This window comes from Hordeum vulgare, chromosome 7H, assembly GCF_904849725.1.
Source record: "Hordeum vulgare subsp. vulgare chromosome 7H, MorexV3_pseudomolecules_assembly, whole genome shotgun sequence".
NCBI lineage: Eukaryota > Viridiplantae > Streptophyta > Magnoliopsida > Poales > Poaceae > Hordeum > Hordeum vulgare.
In genome coordinates, this window is record NC_058524.1 from 73,251,995 (window position 1) to 73,270,924 (window position 18,930).

An 18,930-nucleotide genomic window follows, 5' to 3' on the forward strand; every position below is an offset into this window, starting at 1 on the left:
AATAGAAATCAAGATTGCTACAGTACCTAAAGAGGTGGTAGTTTGTTTTCTTGTGCTAATGATATCATGAGTTTCTGTTTAAGTTTTGTGTTGTGGAGTTTTCAAGTTTTGGGTGATGTTCTCATGGACAAATGGATAAAGAGTGGAAAGAGATCAAGCTTGGGGATGCCCAAGGCATCCCAAGCCAAATTCAAGGACACCAAAAATCCTAAGTTTGGGGATGACCCGGGAAGGCATCCCCTCTTTCGTCTTCAATCCATCGGTAACATTACTTGGAGCTATATTTTTATTCACCACATGATATGTGTTTTTCTTGGAGCGTCTTGTATCGTAGGAGTCTTTTCTTTTTGTTGTGTCACAATCATCCTTGCTGCACACCTTTTGAGAGATACATGCACTCATCGTGATTTTGCTAGAATGCTCATCGTGCTTCACTTATATCTTTTGAGCTAGATAATTTTGCTCTATGTGCTTCACTTAGATCTTTTAGAGCACGACGGTGCGTGACTTGGTAGTTGGTTTGTGTTATGAAAGTAGTCCCAAAGGTGATAGGTACCCAAAGAGGATACAAAAACTTCCATCTTCATGTGCATTGAGTAGAAAGAGAAGTTTGATTGCTCTCAATTAGTTTTGAGACGTGGATTTGGTAATATTAAGAGTTATGTTAGTAGGGTGTTGTGAATCTAGAAATACTTGTGTTGAAGTTAATGATTCCCGTAACATGCACGTATGGTGAACTGCTATGTTAGGAAGTCGGAGCATAATTGATCTATTCATTTTCATTCTTTGTGTTGCGGTCGGGATCGCGCGATGGTTAACACCTACCAACCCTTCCCCTAGGAATATGCGTTTAGCACTTTGTTTCGATTACTAATAAAAACTTTCGCAATAAGTATGTGAGTTCTTCATGACTAATGTGAGTCCATGGTATAGATGCACTTTCACCTTCCACCATTTCTAGCCTCTCTAGTGCCGCACAACTTTCGCCGGTGCACAAACCCACCATGTTCCTTCCTCAAGACAGCCACCATACCTACCAACTATGGCATTTTCATAGCCATTCCAAGATATATTGCCATACAACTCCCACCGTTCCGTCTCATGACTTGTGCCCTCACTCTCATATTACCATTGCATGATCGTAAGATAGCTAGCGAGATGTTTCAACGCCATGCGCCAAGCTAGATCGTTGCACATCCCGGTACACTGCCGGAGGCATTTCCTAAGTAGTCATCATCGTTCTGAGCTTTGAGCTGTGAGTAAATAAAAGTGTGATGATCATCATTATTATAGCATTGTCCCATGTGAGGTAATTAAAAAAAAGAGGCCAGGGAGCCCAAATAAAAAAAGAGATAAAAAAAGAGGCCAAAGAGCCCAAATAACAAAAAGGAGAAAAAGAGAGAAGGGACAATGCTACTATCTTTTTCCACACTTGTGCTTCATAATATCACCATGTTCTTCATGATTGAGAGCCTCTCGTTTCGTCACCACCATATACTAGTGGGAATCTTTATTATATAACTTGGCTTGTATATTCCAATGATGGGCTTCCTCAAATTGCTCTAGGTCTTCGTGAGCAAGCAAGTTGGATGCACACCCACTAGTTTTCCTTTTGAGCTTTCACATACTTATAGCTCTAGTGCATCCTTTGTATGGAAATCCCTACTCATTCACATTGATATCTATTAATGGGCATCTCCATAACCCTTTGATACGCCGAGTCAATGTGACCATCTCCTCCTTTTTTGTCTCACAACCACCACCACACTCTATTCCACCTATAGTGCTATATCCATGGCTCACGCTCATGTACTGCGTGATAGTAGAAAAAGGTTTGAGAAAGTAAGAGTGCGAAAACAATTACTTGGCCAATACCGGGGTCGTGCATGATTTACATTAGTTGTGTGAGGATGATGGAGCATAGCCAGACTATATGATTTTGTAGGCATAACTTTCTTTGGCCTTGTTATTTCAAAAGTTCATGATTACCTTGCTAGTTTGCTTGAAGTATTATTGTTTTCATGTCAATAGAAAACTATTGTTTTGAATCTTACGGATCTGAACATTCATGTCACATGAAAGAAGTTACAAAGGACAACTATGCTAGGCAGCATTCCACATCAAAAATTCAGTCTTTATCACTTCCCTACTCAAGGACGAGTAGGAGTTAAGCTTGGGCATGCTTGATACGTCTCCAACGTATCTATAATTTTTGATGGTTTCATGCTATTATCTTGTCAAACTTTGGATGTTTTGTATGCCTTTTATATTTTTTGGGACTAACCTATTAACTCAGTGCCAAGTGTGAGTTCCTGTTTTTTCCGTGTTTTTGACCCTTTTCAGAGGAGGATTTTAAACGGAGTCCAAACAGAATAAAACTTCCGAAAAGATTTTTTCTGGAACAGAAGATACGCGTCAAGCTTGAGAACCAAGGCAGGGGCCAACAGGGGACCCCACAAGCCCCCTAGGCGCGGCCAGGGGGCTCGCACCTAGCAGGCTTGTGGGCTCCCTGGGCCTCCCTTGCCCTAGCTCCTTCGCCTATAAATTCCCTAAAATCCCAGAAAAAAATCAGGAGATCAACGAAAACACTTTTCCACCGCTGCAAGCTTCTATCTCCGCAAGATCCCATCTGGGGCACGTTCTGGTGCCCTGCCGGAGGGGAGATTTGGATACGGAGGGCTTCTTCATCAACACCATGACCTCTCCGATGATGCGTGAGTAGTTCACCATAGACCTACGGGTCCATAGCTAGTAGCTAGATGGCTTCTTCTCTCTCTTGGATCTTCAATACAAAGTTCTCCATGATCTTCATGGAGATCTATCCAATGTAATCTTCTTTGCGGTGTGTTTGTCGAGATTCGATGAATTGTGGATTTATGATCAGATTATCTATGAATCTTATTTGAGTTTCTTCTGATCTCTCTTATGCATGATTTCATATCCTTCTAATTCTCTTCGAGTTGTGGGTTTTCTTTGGCCAACTTGATCTATGATTATTGCAATGGGAGAAGTGCTTGGTTTTGGGTTCATACCGTGCGGTGACCTCACCCAGTGACAGAAGGGGTAGCGAGGCACGCATCGTGTTGTTGCCATCAAGGGTAAAAAGATGGGATTTTCATCATTGGTTTGAGTTTATCCCTCTACATCATGTCATCTTGCTTAAGGCGTTACTCTGTTCGTCATGAACTCAATACACTAGATACATGCTGGATAGAGATCGATGTGTGGAGTAATAGTAGTAGATGCAGAAAGTATCGGTCTACTTGTCTCGGGCGTGATGCCTATATGTATGATCATTGCCTTAGATATCGTCATGACTTTGCGTGATTCAATCAATTGCTCGACATTAATTTGTTCACCCACCGTAATATTTGCTATTTTGAGAGAAGCCTCTAGTGAACACTATGGCCCCCGGGTCTACTTCACACCATATTTTAAAGCCTTACTCTTTTACTTCGTTGCACTTTCCGCCTTCAGATCTCACTTTGCAATCAATCTTGAAGGGATTGACAACCCCTTTATAGCGTTGGGTGCAAGCTCTTTTGTGTTTGCGCAGGTACTCTGGATTTGACGAGATTCTCCTACTAGATTGATACCTTGGTTCTCAAACTGAGGGGAATACTTACTGCTCCTGTGCTGCATCACCCTTTCCTCTTCAAGGAAAAAACCAACGCAAACAAGTCTCCGTCAACGTGTCAAATTCTGGCGCTGTTGTTTGAGAAGTAGCACATGCCTAAATGCAGAATTGTCGAACGCTTGCACGAACCACGTGTGAAAATAAAGGAAGAGGAAATGATTAGGTGTTATTCAAGAAATCCTCTCGCACCAAAGACAATGATTATGTGTTGTTCAAGAAGTACTCTCACGTCACTTTTAGCCCAAGAGAAGATAAAGTTCAAGTCACTCACGTTGTCGACTCAGGTTCGGACTACACACACATACCTATCTCAAAACATCAGCAACGTTTTCATACGGATTCCGAATTGGGTGATTCCTTTTTTGTTGGAAAGTAGATTTTATGTGCATTCCATGCCAATTAGAATGACCTTAAAAATCGTTTGGAGCATGGATATATCGACGAAACAATCTCACGTTGCACCACAATCCGAGTCAAACTACAAGTCCAAAATTGTTGCATCACCTCCACTTGGGCCCATAGGCCTTGTATGACCTAGGGTTAGTTTTAGGATGCCTTGGGACGTCCTCCCATCTCCTTGTCCGTCACCCCTTGCTCCTATATAAGTAGACCAACCTAGTAGCTTTTGTGATCTCATAGCGGATCAACATGCGGGGTGGTACTGCTAAAAGTAGGGGATTGGTTGGAGATGAAGATATCCTCGGCCTTGACGTTGTTGTTGGTGACCAAGCGAGCCATCACGCCTTTTGTGATCTCATAGAACTCTCATTGAATGCACCAATGTCGGTGTCAAAACCGGTTGATCTCGAGTAGGGGGTCTGAATCGTGGATCTAGGGTCGATGGATAACAAGAGACAATGAAGACGGTGTTTTACCCAGGTTCGGGCCCTCTTGATGGAGGTAGAATCCTATGTCCTAATCTTGTTTTTTATTGATGGAATAGTATGGACTACAGAGTTGATCTACCGCGAGAACAGATGTTGTGGTCTAAACCTTAATCATAATGAGCTTAATGTGTCCTACGAACTATCCCCCCTGGCTTATATAGGTGCCATGTGTACTAGGGTTACACAAGATCGGTTACAATAGAGAAGGAACATGCCGATCACTTCATCTCCTTGGATTGCATGCCAACTCTTCGGAAGAGTCCATCTCGAATCCAATACTTCTACGGACGGTCGAACAAGCCCGGGAGTCACGCCCATGAGAATAGGCAGACGGACCAAGGACCCCTAATCCCGGACTCCCTCAAGGGAGAGAAGTTTCAAGGAATCCTTATCCACTCAAGGGGGAGAAATATAAAGGAACCCTTATCTATGTCAAAGAAAAATCCAGGATCCCTTACTCTCAAGGAACCCTTACCCCTATAACCTTTTTGGAAATTAATGCCAGAGGGGGAGAAATATCAAAAGTTATGCTTGAAGAAGGAGAAATCCTTAAGGGGGAGAGATATTAAAAGGGGAGAAATCTTTAAGGGGGGGATTATCTAAGCCTATGCTTACCCAAAGCAGGTAATCTACAAGAAGGAAAATATTCTTGTATTGAACTTGTCTCATCCTACCTACTCCCAATATCTACATGCTATGATTCAGGGGGAGAGGATATCCGACATATTCATACTTACGGGAGAAAGTTCTAAATGTTCTTGGAGACATATCTATCCAAACAAATAAGGGAAGAATTGTCTATAATGAAATCCTATTTTCAATATGTCTTCCATGTATTGGTACTTATGAATCTCTTTGCATCTTTACAATAGAATACTCTTATGTTATCTAACATTTTTCTTCTCAAGTGTGTTCCTACTGCTAAGGTGCTCAAAAACTCCAAGGTAAGTATATGCATCATATCCTTGTTCAGGATGATCTCTTGACTCTTGCACATATTGTTTGCAAGAGTGAGTCTTGAACATGGAAATCTTTCATTCACATATTTTTTGATGCATATAGCCAAGATTCACATGACTTGTATTGTTTCTTCTACCATGTGTGTGCCGATGCAGTCCGAAACAAATATATCTTAAAAGGGATTGCACACATTTAGGGGGAGCTTGTATTAGTCATGTATCTTTCAAAGCTGTCACATTCTAATTCCTATCTCTATTTGGAGATTTGTTAATATGTTGTCATCAATTACCAAAAAGGGGGAGATTGAAAACACATATGCTCCCTTGATGGTTTTGATAATTCATGAAAACATACATAGTCTCTTGGACTAATACTTTTACCTAGTATATTTCAGATATAGTCCACACACAGGATTGGCTAATGATTCTGAGGAGAAGCCCCAATGAAGGAAAAAATAGGATTGAACAAGCTTCAAGCTTCCAAGAATCCACATTTTATATTTTGTGATAAATCACATTTGAGTCCATAGAAAAGCCAATACTATTAAAAGGGGATGAGGTGACTATGATGATCTGATTGCTCAAGTGCTTAGAGTTAGCCACCAAAAATACTCATGAATTCTCCCACATATATTCTGTCCAAAATCCTAATTATCCAAAATTAGGTGCCACCAACTTTATTCATTCGGCCCTACCGAGTTTTACCTTAGACAAATCCCATGCCAAACCCTGGCTGCCCGGTGACACCAAGTCTTATTTCTGTCTGACCGAGAATCAGTGACCGACTCTCTGTGTACCTATTTCTAAGAATTGGAATTTCTGAGTTTTAGGAATCGTTGTCACCGAGTCTGGTAACTGTGACTGCCGAGGCCAGCCAAGATCGGACCCACCAAGATTCATATATCGGTCTCACCGAAACGCCAAAAGTTGCCACATTTTATACAAGTCGGTGCAACCGAGTTTTTACTTCGGTTTCATCGAGTTGGGCAATAATGTGGTAACAGTTGAATTTTTGGAGATGCCTATATATACCCCTCCACCTCCTCTCATTCGTATAGGAAGCACTCGAAACATACAAACACTTGCCCCATTCATTTTTCTGAGAGAGAGCCACCTACTCATGTGTTGAGATCAAGATATTCCATTCCTACCATATGAATCTTGATTTCTAGCCTCCCCAAGTTGCTTTTCACCAATCAATCTCTTCTACCCAAGCCAAATCTATTAGAGAGTGATTGAGTGTTCAGGAGACTATCTTTTGAAGCACAAGTGCAAGGAGTTCATCATACTACCGCATCTATTACCTTTTGGAGAATGGCGTCTCCTGGAATGGTTAGGTGTTGCTTGGGAGCCTCCTACTTCGTGTTGTGGAGTTGAACCAAGAAGTTTGTACGGGCAAGGAGACCCTCTACTTCGTGATCTACTCGAGTGAGGCTAGTCCTTCATGGACGTAAGCCATGGTGTAATAGACAAGGTTTCTTCTTTGTGGACCCCTTGTGGGTGGAGCACTCCGTGGACTCGCGCAGTCGTTACCCTATATGGGTGAACTCTCCATCAACATGGACGTACGATAGCACTACCCATCGAAACCACACCAAAAATATCCGTGCCAATTTTGCGTTTGATCCTCCTAAACTCTACTCCTTACTTTGCATGTGCATGTCTTTACTTTCCGCTGCTATACTCGTAGACTTGCATGTATAGGGTGTGTTTGACTTACTATAAATGCTAAAGTCTGCCAATAACTAAAATTGGGGAAAGGCTAGGTTTTAATTTGTCAAGTAGTCTATTCACCCCCCTCTAGACATCCTTTCTAGTGATCCCACACTTGAACGTTTTCCCGTTTTATGATGTGATTACGGCTCTTCCGCTTTGACGTGAAACAATGAAAAAAAATGGAATTTCGATCGTCATTATTCAACTAGTTCGCACGAGCCATTTGCTGCTAGTGGATCTCCTCTTTTTAAGAATCTTTTCAATTTCACTTGTGAGTTTCACTTTCTTCACTTTATTCTCATGTGTCATAGGGCCTCACATTAGCCTTCCCATCTCTTGTCGAACCTTATGAAATGTTTTGTGGTTTCTTCAGTTTCAGGTTGTCACACTCGTGAAGCCCAGCGTGGGGGTGACCTAACTTGGGTAGCACACCACCGCTAGGCTCACGTATACCCGCCTACTCCCAGGCATGTGACACGACATCAACAAAATAGGCTTCCAGAAGCATCACACGTCAAACCACTTCCCGTGAGTTACCTTTAGTTTTTTTTAGCATAGTGATCGGTATGTGACAGTAACGATCGGTGATCCGACCCATGAAACCCCATGTTCATAATGGCCGTTGTCGGGAATAATTGTGACCAACTTTCAATGGCTATCCTGCGATCAAGGTGTTGGCGTATAGCTTGACATGTAGACGTAAACTCGTCCCCAACATAGCCGTACATACCCACAAAACGTCATGCCTTATCTACATTTTACATGATCAGTTTTCCGTACATTCCCACAAAACGTCATACTATATCAGCGTTCTTCATGATCCGGACATCAAAGAATGAGTACATACTCACAAAACGTCATAACTTATCATCATCTTCCGCTACTCGTACCTCAATAGGACGCATACATACCCACAAAACGTCATGCCTTATCAACATCTTACCTAACCGGTTCTTCGTACACCCCCACAATACGTCATACTATATCGGCGTCTTCCATGATCCGTACATCAAAGAATGAGTACATACTCACAAAACGTCATAGTTTATCAACATATTCCGCCATCCGTACCTCAATAGGACGCGTACATACCCACAAAACACCGTAGCTTATCAACATCTTCCGCGATCCGTTCTCCGTGCATTCCCATAAAACGCCATTACTTTATCAACATCTTACGTAATCCGTTCTCCGTACATGCCCACAAAACGCCATACAAATGTACATGTAAAAAAAAAAAGCCAGAATTTTTCGACATTCGAAAATGCCTCCATGGAGCCCAAGATCCATAATGCCTTTTCCCATTGCCACTTGAAAGCAAGCTGCCATTCCTTTGGAGTAGCCAACATTGTCCAAATATACTATAGCAGGAAACTTATTACTGTCCAGACAAAAAAAAAAAAAAGGAGGCCCGGGCGCCCGGCAATGGGAAAAGGCATCCGAACACAATCTCTTATTACCGCTCCCCTTCCTTCTATTCCTCTTCGCCTCTGACTCCGGAATCTCCCGTCCACCAACCAACCATCTACCCTACTGCTCACCCACCAGCGCCCAGCTGCGATCGCACCACCCAGCCCGCCAGCCGCCTGCCCGCCTACTACTACCCCTCCACTGCCCCCCCAGAAAGTCCAAACGCGGCAACAGCGCGGCAGTCAAACCCGAGGCGGTCACCACGAGGAGCGCGGCGCGGCGCGGCACGGCACCCAAATGCGCGCGTGATCCCCGAGCGCCCGGCGATCCGTGCCGACGTACGGCGTGGGCGCCGCAATGGGCCGCCGGATCGACCTCTCCGGCGCGGAGATCCGCGCCGACCCCGGCGACGGCAGCCCGCCCATCTTCCTCCCCCGCCAGCCCGCCGCCTCCCCGCTCCTCGCCCTCGACATCGGAGGTAAGTTCACGATGCAAGCTCCCCGGCTGCTTCTGAATCCTGGTTCATTCCTCGCTGGTCTTTATGCGGATGGCTGTGGCCTGTGGGTGCCGCGGTCGCAGGGACCCTGATAAAGCTGGTGTACACGGCCAGCTGCGGCGGCCAGGCGGAGCTGCGGTTCGCCAAGTTCGAGAGGCGGAGGCTGGACGACTGCTTCGACTTCGTCCGGGCCCAGGGCCTCATCGGCTGCAACGGTACGTCTGTGCTACCTTCGCTGCCCGCAGCGCCGAACTGGTTGGTTCTTCTCCGGCTCATTTGGCTTCCTGCCACGGTTAATCACGCAATGTGGAGATTGGAGAATTGGGCGACCCTGCTCCACTGGAAAATACAGTATGTAGGATAGGGTGCCAAGGTGCTGGTAGCTAGGCTTGATCAGCGGCTGTTACTTGCTCGTGAGCTAGGGTGTTCTTCGGAGCATTCTGAAGTCTTTTGCTGTCGACTTGTGGCTCATGATGGATTCTAGGAATAGGGGAATCTACAATTTAGCTGTTGACTGCAGTTAGCGGCATTTGCAGTAGCTCTTTTCTGCGATGCAAACACAGTGTTTTACTCTGTTTTCACTCTGTCAAGTTTCAGCTTCTGCCCAACTCAAAAAAAAAAGTTTCAGCTTCTTTTGTTTGATGATTTCGTTATGTGTTGGAGTTTTATCTTTACCGTGGGTTAAAGTGTAGCATTTTCATGCCAGGGACAACAACGGGGTCAAGCAAAGAAAACGTGACACTGAAGGTATGATTTTTCTCGTGTTACTACATAGTACGTACCGATGACCTTATGGGCTTATGACCCAAAAGATGAATACATTAATGCAAACGGGGATCATTTATGCAGCTAGCAATTGGAAGTGCTCCTCTATTTATTTGCAGTAACATGTATGGCATGCTTCACCTCTTCTTTAGCCAAAATGTGAAATTTCAAATGATACATTCATTCTGTGCGTTGCCGTGGACAGTTACATGGGATTTGAATGAATCCATTACCATTTATTATTACGTGCTCCTGTCAACATCCACCAAAGTCATTCTTACTATTTACAATTTATTGTTAAAAATAATTCTTGAAATTAATTTCCATGGACCCACGCTATCACTAATAAATACTCCTGAAGAGTTGCAGGAACGAAGTTTTGTCGCCAAGCGACAGATTGTAACTGTTTTTGGCGCATTTAGGAAACATAGATTTTGCCCCTATAGTTGAAACTTATGCATACTTGCAGCTGAGGCAAACCCCCCAGCAACTCAGCTGCCCCAAATATCAATAATTGCAAAAACAAGAATGACGAATGATGTGCACTTGTGAGTTCTGATTGCCATATTGAATATACATTTGCTTGAGAATGTAGAATTTACTATTGTCTGTTTGTGTTTTGTATTATAGAATTGTTTAATGCTTAACACATTACCGTTCTCATTTTATTTTTGTCTTGTTTGATTGTTAGCAGTATCCATTATCTGAGGCTGATTGTAAAATAGCTTGACCAGAATTGACTGTAATGGAGATCATTTGCAGGCTACAGGTGGTGGATCATATAAATTTGGTGATGATTTTCGGCAAAAATTAGGTGTTAGTCTTGACAAGCTTGATGAAATGGACAGCGTTGTTTCTGGAGCAAACTTTTTGTTACAGGTGAGTTGTAAGCTGCTCTCATCATACCACATACCTTCTCATTTGGATTCTGAACTTTCAGAAATTCTTTAACATTGTAACACTGCTTAAGATATGGTTCTTTCCGGTTAATATTTTGTAACGTATTGCTGCATTCTTGATTGTTTCACATAGGCCACTTGCCTTCCACAAGTTCTGGTATTTAGTTCTCATTTAGATCTGGGTTTTCATCTAACTGATGCTTCCTCGCAGAATGTTCCTGGCGCAGCCTTCACACACATGAAAGGAAAGAGGAATTCGATTGATATTTCCCCAGATAACATGTTCCCTTACCTTCTTGTCAACATTGGCTCAGGAGTTAGCATATTGAAGGTTGCACTTCTTCGTCATCATGATTCACATATTGAAATACAGCAGAATGCAGCTCATATAACCATGTGTTATCAAGTATAATGCAGGTCACTGGAAATCGAAAATTTGAAAGGGTCACTGGGACACATATTGGTGGCGGCACTATGTTTGGGTTAGCAAAACTATTAACAGGCTGCAAAAGGTAATGTGTATCCTTTTGCGTCACAAATGTCTTGGTTTACATATTCTTCCCACTAATATGTATCATTCTCTTAGTTATGATGAATTCCTGCAATTAAGCCAGAAAGGGGACAATTTTGTACTTGATCTAGTTGTGAAGGATATATGCGGGGAGCTTGTCTGCCAGAAGGTTTGCTGTTACCCTCCTTGCTCTGTTCATGCCGTGCTATGTGCTTGCTTTTTCTTTTATTTTAGTTTTGGTAGGCCAGTAGTGCCCTAGTGTGTAGGTCAATCTGTTAAACTTAAACATTTGCTTGGGGAATTGATTGTTTTATTGCTTGCTTATGATTCTGTTATGACTTAGTGGAATAAATACTTATTTTTACCTTGAGTTAACTTATTCATCAAGATTGCTTGGAAAGCAATATGACTACTGGGAGCATTGTCTTTAGAATAATTGATGACACACATTGAAATCTTTATGTTGACAATATTAACATTGGACCTCTCTGTACGGAGGGAGTATTAAATTATTAGTCCTTTCGTATGTAATGAATGATCACCGGTCCTTATAGATTACTTATTTATTCTTTTCTAATATGTTCCAGCAAGGACTGTCAACTTCGACTCTTGCTTCTAGCTTTGGAAAAGTTATTACTTCAATGAAAAAGCTAGCAGATTACAAGCCTGAAGACCTTGCTTCCGCATTGTTGAGTGCCTTTACTTACAACATTGCACAAGTGAGTTTATGTTGTGTGCTCCTGCATGTTATTAAATTATACTTATTGTCTCAGCTGCTCATAGCTGTTTACATGGATGGCACTCAACCTCACTCTATTGGAAGAAAGAAAAGCTAAGCAGATACGCTTGTTGATCTGAAGAAGAAATGCATATAGTAGTATAATGAATTTTACTGGAAAAAAGAGGCATAGGGTTTACTCATTCTATGTCACACATAGTGTTTTTTATGTCAAGACAAATTGTTTCAGTAAAACCATTTTGATTTTGTTTAAATGGCCTCGAGCATGTTAGTAGGAACAATGACATTACAAGAAAGTACATTTTATGGGGTACTTCCACGGTTTCCCATGTTGGTATTGGTCTATTGTTCTCTATTGAAATATGGGTTCATATCCTGGTATGTATCCTGCAGATTTCCTTTCTTGTTGCATCACTCCTGGGCCTCAGAAGGGTATTTTTTGGTGGATCATATATACGTGGACACAAAAGCACAATGGATAATATTTCTTATGCACTAAACTTCTGGTAAGCATTTGATATTTTCCAAATGTATACCTCTTGATGAGCATCTGTCCATATAAAAAATATAGAGAAGTTTGTATATCCTTGTATTTAGTACTCCCTCCGTCCCATAATATAAGAGTGTTTTTGACACTAGTGTAGTGTCAAAAACGCTCTTATATTATGGGATGGAGGAAATATAAGTTTGTGGTCCTTACGTGGATTCTCAACAAAATCTTTATTTGTTTCTCATTGCATGTTTCTACTCTTATTTTATCAACCATGGAAAGAATCTTAACATTTGAGGTATGCCATTCAGGTCAGAGAGTCAAATGCAAGCTTCATTCTTGCAACATGAAGGGTATTTAGGTGCTCTTGGTGCCTTGATGAGTTACGGGGATCCCAGAAATGAAAACTTGAACCCCGAGGAATCTCAAGAGGTGAGCTCCTACGATGATATCCTTTATCTGTTTATCATTTTCTTGCACACTACAAGAAACAAGACAAGTTTTAGTACCATGTTTTATTCAAGTAAAATGCTTGTGCATAATGTGTACCAGTAGGAACAAATTGCACACGTTTTTAAGTAAACCAGAAGTGAAGGACTGATCTACCGTTCCATTTGTATAGTTGTGGCCTGGACGCCACAACAATAACACAAAGTTTTTCAATGCATATAAGTCTTGTGAATAAGCACGATGCAGTTAAATAATGTTATTGTGGTTAGGGTGATTTATCTTTCCAAGCTTAATTGTGTGTTTTCCCCACTGCTGTAGGAGAACAGTCACGAAGCAGCAGCTCCTAGTGATGTGACATCAGCAGATGAACATAACGATGGCAACATATTTCCTTATCTCCTTGTTAATATTGGATCTGGTGTCAGCATGATAGAGGTTCGCCAGTGCCCTGTTTTCATTTTTTTAATTATTTGTGTACTAGCACTTTTATCAGCAAAAAACAATCGTGTCAGGTAATTGGTAAGGGGAAGTTCGAGCGTATTATCGGATCACATCTTGGTGGTGGTACTATCCTTGGTCTTGCAAGGCTTTTAACTGGCTGTTCAAGGTACTAACAATTTAGCTTGTAAACTTATAAGATGTAGGAATGTTCTTTGATACATGCTTAAACAATCTCTAAATTTTCCTTGTGGCTTGTAGTTATGAGGAATTTTTGGAGTTGAGCCGGAGTGGTGATAATTTGGCTGTTGATTTGACTGTTGGAGACATATATGGGGAGCGTGGTTATCCAAAGGTATTTGATCTATACTCTGGAAGAATCTTTTTTTTTTCTGTAAGATTTCTCCTATAATAATGACATTAACATTTATTACAAAATGGAATAGTGGTCTCATCTGCTGTTGTACACATATGAAGATTAGCTGTAGGCTTTGACATGCTTATCATGGAAATTATGAATCTCTGGTACACCAGGCGGTCAGTACGCCCATTAATTTTTCTTTCTGTAATCCAGATTGGTCTTCCAGCATCCACTACTGCGGCAAGCTTTGGAAAGGTAAGCTCGGGCAAACTTTCAGAGTACAAAGCAGAGGATCTCGCAGCAGCTCTACTCAACTCTTTCACATACAACATTGGACAGGTATTTTCTCCAGATATTGGAATTACCAGGCACCATCATGAAGTATCCTCTGATGTGTTCTTATTTCTTATCTAGATAGCCTACTTTGTGGCTAATCTATCAGGCCTAAAGAGGATCTTCTTTCGAGGTGCTTATGTCTGTGGTCATGAGAAGACTATGGACAAGATTTCTCGTTCCCTCAAGTATTGGTAAGGAATTAATACAGTGATATCTTGTGAAATGTTCAGAAAATTTAGCTATCTTGGAACATGGGAACGATTATTCCATCATGGTCAGGCAGTTGATAATTGCTTCTGTCTTTTTATTTTTGCTCCCAGGTCCAAAGGTGAAGTTCAAACAACATTTCTGTGCCATGAAGGGTTCTTGGGAACCCTAGGTGCATTCTGGAGTTATGAGAACATGGGCATTGACGGTTTGGAATCACAAGAAGTCATTAGGGAGGTCTTGCTTGGTGCTCCACACACAGGACAGTTCCCATCTTCGCCGTTGACTCATGAGCAAGACAATGTAGGTGACAGGCGCAATCTAATCAAAACACTGACATTCTCTTGAATAATCCAATGTCAATCTCGACACATTCTTCTTCTCATTGGCATTTCACCTTGTATGTGCTTCGTTTAGGGGGGGAATACAGCCGCTGAAGCTGAGGTGGAGAGGCTGCGGCATGACAACACAGTTCTGAAATCTGAGCTTGAACGGTTACAAAGGGAGAATGCAGAGCTGAAAGCTAAGTTAGTGAAGTCCGGTGAAGCGGCTACCATGTAAAGCAATAAAAGGCCGAAGCATGTCTCCATCGTAAAAATAACAAGATGGTGAGATGTGGGGGCACAAACAGCCTCAACTTGTTGTAACCTGTAATAGTCTTGGTGATGGTTCAAAGGTTGTCTACAGAAATAGGATTTCCCATAGGTAGTTACCCCAAAATAGAGTTGCTCATATAGTTAGCTCATGTTGTATTTTCTTTTTATACAAGTGTGTTTGTGTCTATTTCATTTTTGTAAGCTTTATTGTTTATCTTGTAAATATGGAAGCAGTACCCTATAGTAATCAATAAAATCAGTTCTCTTAAGTTTATTGATAAATGTGTGTTGCACTTAGAATTGGGTTTCCCTGTCGATCTTCCTGAATCAAGAATTTATTGTAATAAAAATATAAAATGCTAGGAGTGATACTAGTCGAACATTATTTGTTTTTCTTTAACTATACCCATGGTCACTAGGACCCAGGGCATTTTTTTAAAAGAAAAGAAGAGAATCACCATGTGGGGACGCACCTCGGACGTGGGAGAGATATCCTTCCCCTGATTGGCCAAAATGGAAGGATCTTAGCGTGTAAATGAAGGAATAATTAGCAGTGTTACCAACCAACGTCGAACATATTATTGTATTTGAATAAAATCCCACATAAAATTGTAGCATAATGCAACAAAATTAAGGCCATCATCATTTCTTTCATTTTGTTGCACCAGCATGGTGGCTAACACACGTGTGGAGAAGGCATTGTCTTTACTCTTTGGTGTGTTAAACATGTTTAAAATAATAATGTATGCTTTCATGAATATACATATGGTGCCACAAACGATAAAAGATAATGCATTATTACAACCATAATAAATTATGCTAAATAAAGTATCAAGTATTGTCGAAAATTGATTCACTGCCGATCTTATGAAGTACCGCAAAGTCATAAAGAACGCTAGAAAGGAGTGGTGTCCGAAAGGATCTTGTTTAAGACAATAGATACTCGTGGTTTTACCTAGGTTTAGGGTCCTATGGGTAATATCCCTACATGAATTGACATTTACAAAGTATAGATTGGATCCATAGGAAAGCTAGGTCACATTAGTGTAGTCTCACGGAAGGTGGTGACCTTGGAAATTCCTGGCAAGGTCTTTACACATGTTGACCCCTACCGTTAATATGAGAGCTATCTACAAGGCGACTCATGAGGAAGAGATCACCCGGACATAGCATGTCCATCGTTATGTCGTTCGAATGTCTACTCTTGGTGTGGGTGGGGGGTCTCTAGACACTCTTTGGTTGACACTCTCTGTCAAAGCCAGCGGGGTGTACCCCTTCGATAGTACATTATTACTCATTGACACATATGTGCTAACATCTTTAATCATCTTCAGTTTGTGAATGAATAATTATTATGCTATTTCCAAAATTCTTATCTTAACGATCATACATTTTTTGTTTCTTGATAATGATCGTACATGTGTGTACATGATATTAAGTTATTGTATGTAATTAAAGTCATATGGTGAGGTCGGTCATAGTTTTCATCAGATTTTACAGCAGCACGTGGGAGTTCCTCAAATATTGGTCCTAGTAATGACAAGAGTTCAACACAAGCAATGGCTAGATGATGTTTAGATCATCTAGAGAAATAAATTTGCTTCATGGAGTAAGTACAAAATAATTTATTGTTAACATGTAGGATAGCCAAAAAATGAGATTGAATTTGCATTTGAGTAACCTTTCCCAAAGTGTTTACTCTCATGTACTCCCTCCATTTCTAAATATAAGCCTTTTAAAGATTTCACTAGGAAACTACATACAGATGCATATAGACATACTTTACATTATAGATTCACTAATTTTGCTTTGTATGTATTCTCTTATTGAAATATCTTAAAAGGCTTATATTTAGGAGCAGAGGGAGTACTGGCTACATGTCGAGGAAAATTACGTTGATGTCCCATCGCGTGACAATATTTGCACGTGATTTGTTGATCACAAAGGTAGGGTAGGGTCGGTATGGATCTCTAGACAAAGACAATGATATATCCAGGCTCGAGCCCTTTTAGGAAGGGTATACCCCTATTCCTGCTTTGCTTGGATTATGTCTCCAGATAGAGTACAATTGTGGTTACAATGTGGAAACCTAGCAAGTTGATAACACAACTAGACGACCGCGACACACGAAATAGGTGAGATGCTATGGATCACTAGAGATTTTATCCCTCTTGAAAATTATGGTTGTGTTGAACCTGGTAGCGCTTCGTCCTCTTGTAGGGGTTTGCTATCCTATATATACTGGCGGCATATAACAATAGCGTCGTCTTCACTGATTAGGTGTCCTCTGCGAATAAGTATGATTTTGAATTGCGGATGAGTAAAACTTGTGGTCTCTTTTCAACTACCCGCAAGGCCTTCTCATAGGAATACAGAGAGGGTGTTTCTATCCCCGATTCCCGAGCCCCCTCCTCCCTCCCGCGACCCACGCCGCTCCCGCCTCCCGCTTCCTAGCCCCCTCCCCCTCACTCCTCCCTCTCGTCGTCGTCGGTGTGCTGCGTCGGCCCTTGGCCGAGCAGCCTCGATGGTGGCGGACCTCTGTCCCTTCCCCTCTCGGTCTTGGGTGGCACGAGGCGCCCCTAGACTAGGTGGTGCTCCTCGGCAACGATGATCCGACGTGGCGGAGGGGCTTCCCTGGTGCGGCGTGGGTGACCTAGGTGGTGGAGGTGTTGTCGTTGGTGGCTCGGCGACGGTGGTGGTGCTCCGGCCATGCAGGCCCAGAACTGGGCCCCTTGGGCCTGATTTGGGTCAGGGCGGGCCTGCCTTGTTGCCTCCGGTTAGCCTGTCGTGCGGCTCACGATGAAGATGATAACGTTGATGACACACCGCTGCAGCGTGGCGATAGGAGCATCACGGGCCTGTTTGAGTCTGACTGAACTTTTGGGATGATCTAAAGGGTAGCGGTGGCGGCGGCCTACGTGCAGCAGCACGTCAGCGGGGACTTTACGAGCCCCGGGGCTTGGTCGGGCCTGTTTGGCCTAGTGTGTCCCTGTTACCGTGTCTGGTAGGCACCTGCCATGCCGGTGGAGGACGTCCTCCAGGTGGTTGCGCTCATGTCGCCTTTCAGTTCTAATGGCTCGGTTTGCTCTTATCGTCGCATCTGGACAGCTACCGTCTTTGAGGGTGGAGGTGGTTCCCTCTTGCGTGGCTTTCATCCCGTCAGACCTTGTCTACGGCAGTTTCGCCGCAGGCTGGCTGGCCTTGCTACGTTGGCCATGGTGAGACGATGATGGTGACTGCAAGATCGTGGTGGCATACGTTGATGCATGACGTGCTTGGTGGATCGCCTCCGATTGTCCGAGAGGTGGTGTTTTGGGGATTGGAAGAAATCCTTGTCATTTTGACACCGACACGGTGATGCTTGAGAGTGTCACCCTTCCTTCCTGAAGGGCGCCGGGTGTACCTCTTCCCCACTCCTCGAAGCGTATCGGGGGAAACCCTAAGACCTGTCCGGGTAGCAATATCGTTGTTGTCACTATCCTTCTTGGAGGTGCCGCTTGGTACGCGATGTACCAGAGTGCTAGGATCATGGTGGGAATACTTCGGAGGGGACACATCGGTTGCGTGTCATTGTTGTTTTAATTGATCCGCCGGTGTTTGCATTGTTTTCTTTTTCTTTTCTTTTGGACGCGGTTGTGTTGTTTGCCCCACCAACAGTGAATTCATGTTGTATCGTGTGGTTGTATATATTTTTGGGTCCCCTTGGATTTGCATGTAGATTGTCTTATACAGCCCATGTACGGCATATATTATATAGGCATATGGTAGTAGGACTACCACACCACTACATTTTAAAACATGTGACTTTGAGACATGGACATATTGTTGGGGAACGTCGCATGGGAAACAAAAATTTTCCTACGCGCACGAAGACCTATCATGGTGATGTCCATCTACGAGAGGGGATGAGTGATCTACGTAACCTTGTAGACCGTACAGCAGAAGCGTTAGTGAACGCGGTTGATGTAGTGGAACGTCCTCACGTCCCTCGATCCGCCCCGCGAACAATCCCGCGATCAGTCCCACGATCTAG

At 42.7% G+C, this 18,930-nt stretch overlaps 1 protein-coding gene across 1 annotated transcript; it reads left to right on the forward strand.

The window, feature by feature from the left end:
- The first annotated feature begins 8,716 nt into the window (after nucleotides 1–8,716).
- On the forward strand, nucleotides 8,717–15,171 carry LOC123409779 (pantothenate kinase 1). Its single transcript, XM_045102647.1, has 17 exons — nucleotides 8,717–9,087; nucleotides 9,189–9,320; nucleotides 9,812–9,852; nucleotides 10,633–10,749; nucleotides 10,981–11,100; nucleotides 11,187–11,281; nucleotides 11,356–11,449; nucleotides 11,868–11,999; nucleotides 12,413–12,525; nucleotides 12,821–12,941; nucleotides 13,278–13,394; nucleotides 13,472–13,566; nucleotides 13,659–13,752; nucleotides 13,972–14,097; nucleotides 14,173–14,285; nucleotides 14,415–14,604; nucleotides 14,719–15,171. The coding sequence occupies exons 1-17, from the start codon at nucleotides 8,967–8,969 to the stop codon at nucleotides 14,860–14,862; spliced, it is 1,965 nt and encodes a 654-aa protein (XP_044958582.1). The 5' UTR covers nucleotides 8,717–8,966; the 3' UTR covers nucleotides 14,863–15,171.
- Nucleotides 15,172–18,930: the final 3,759 nt, after the last annotated feature.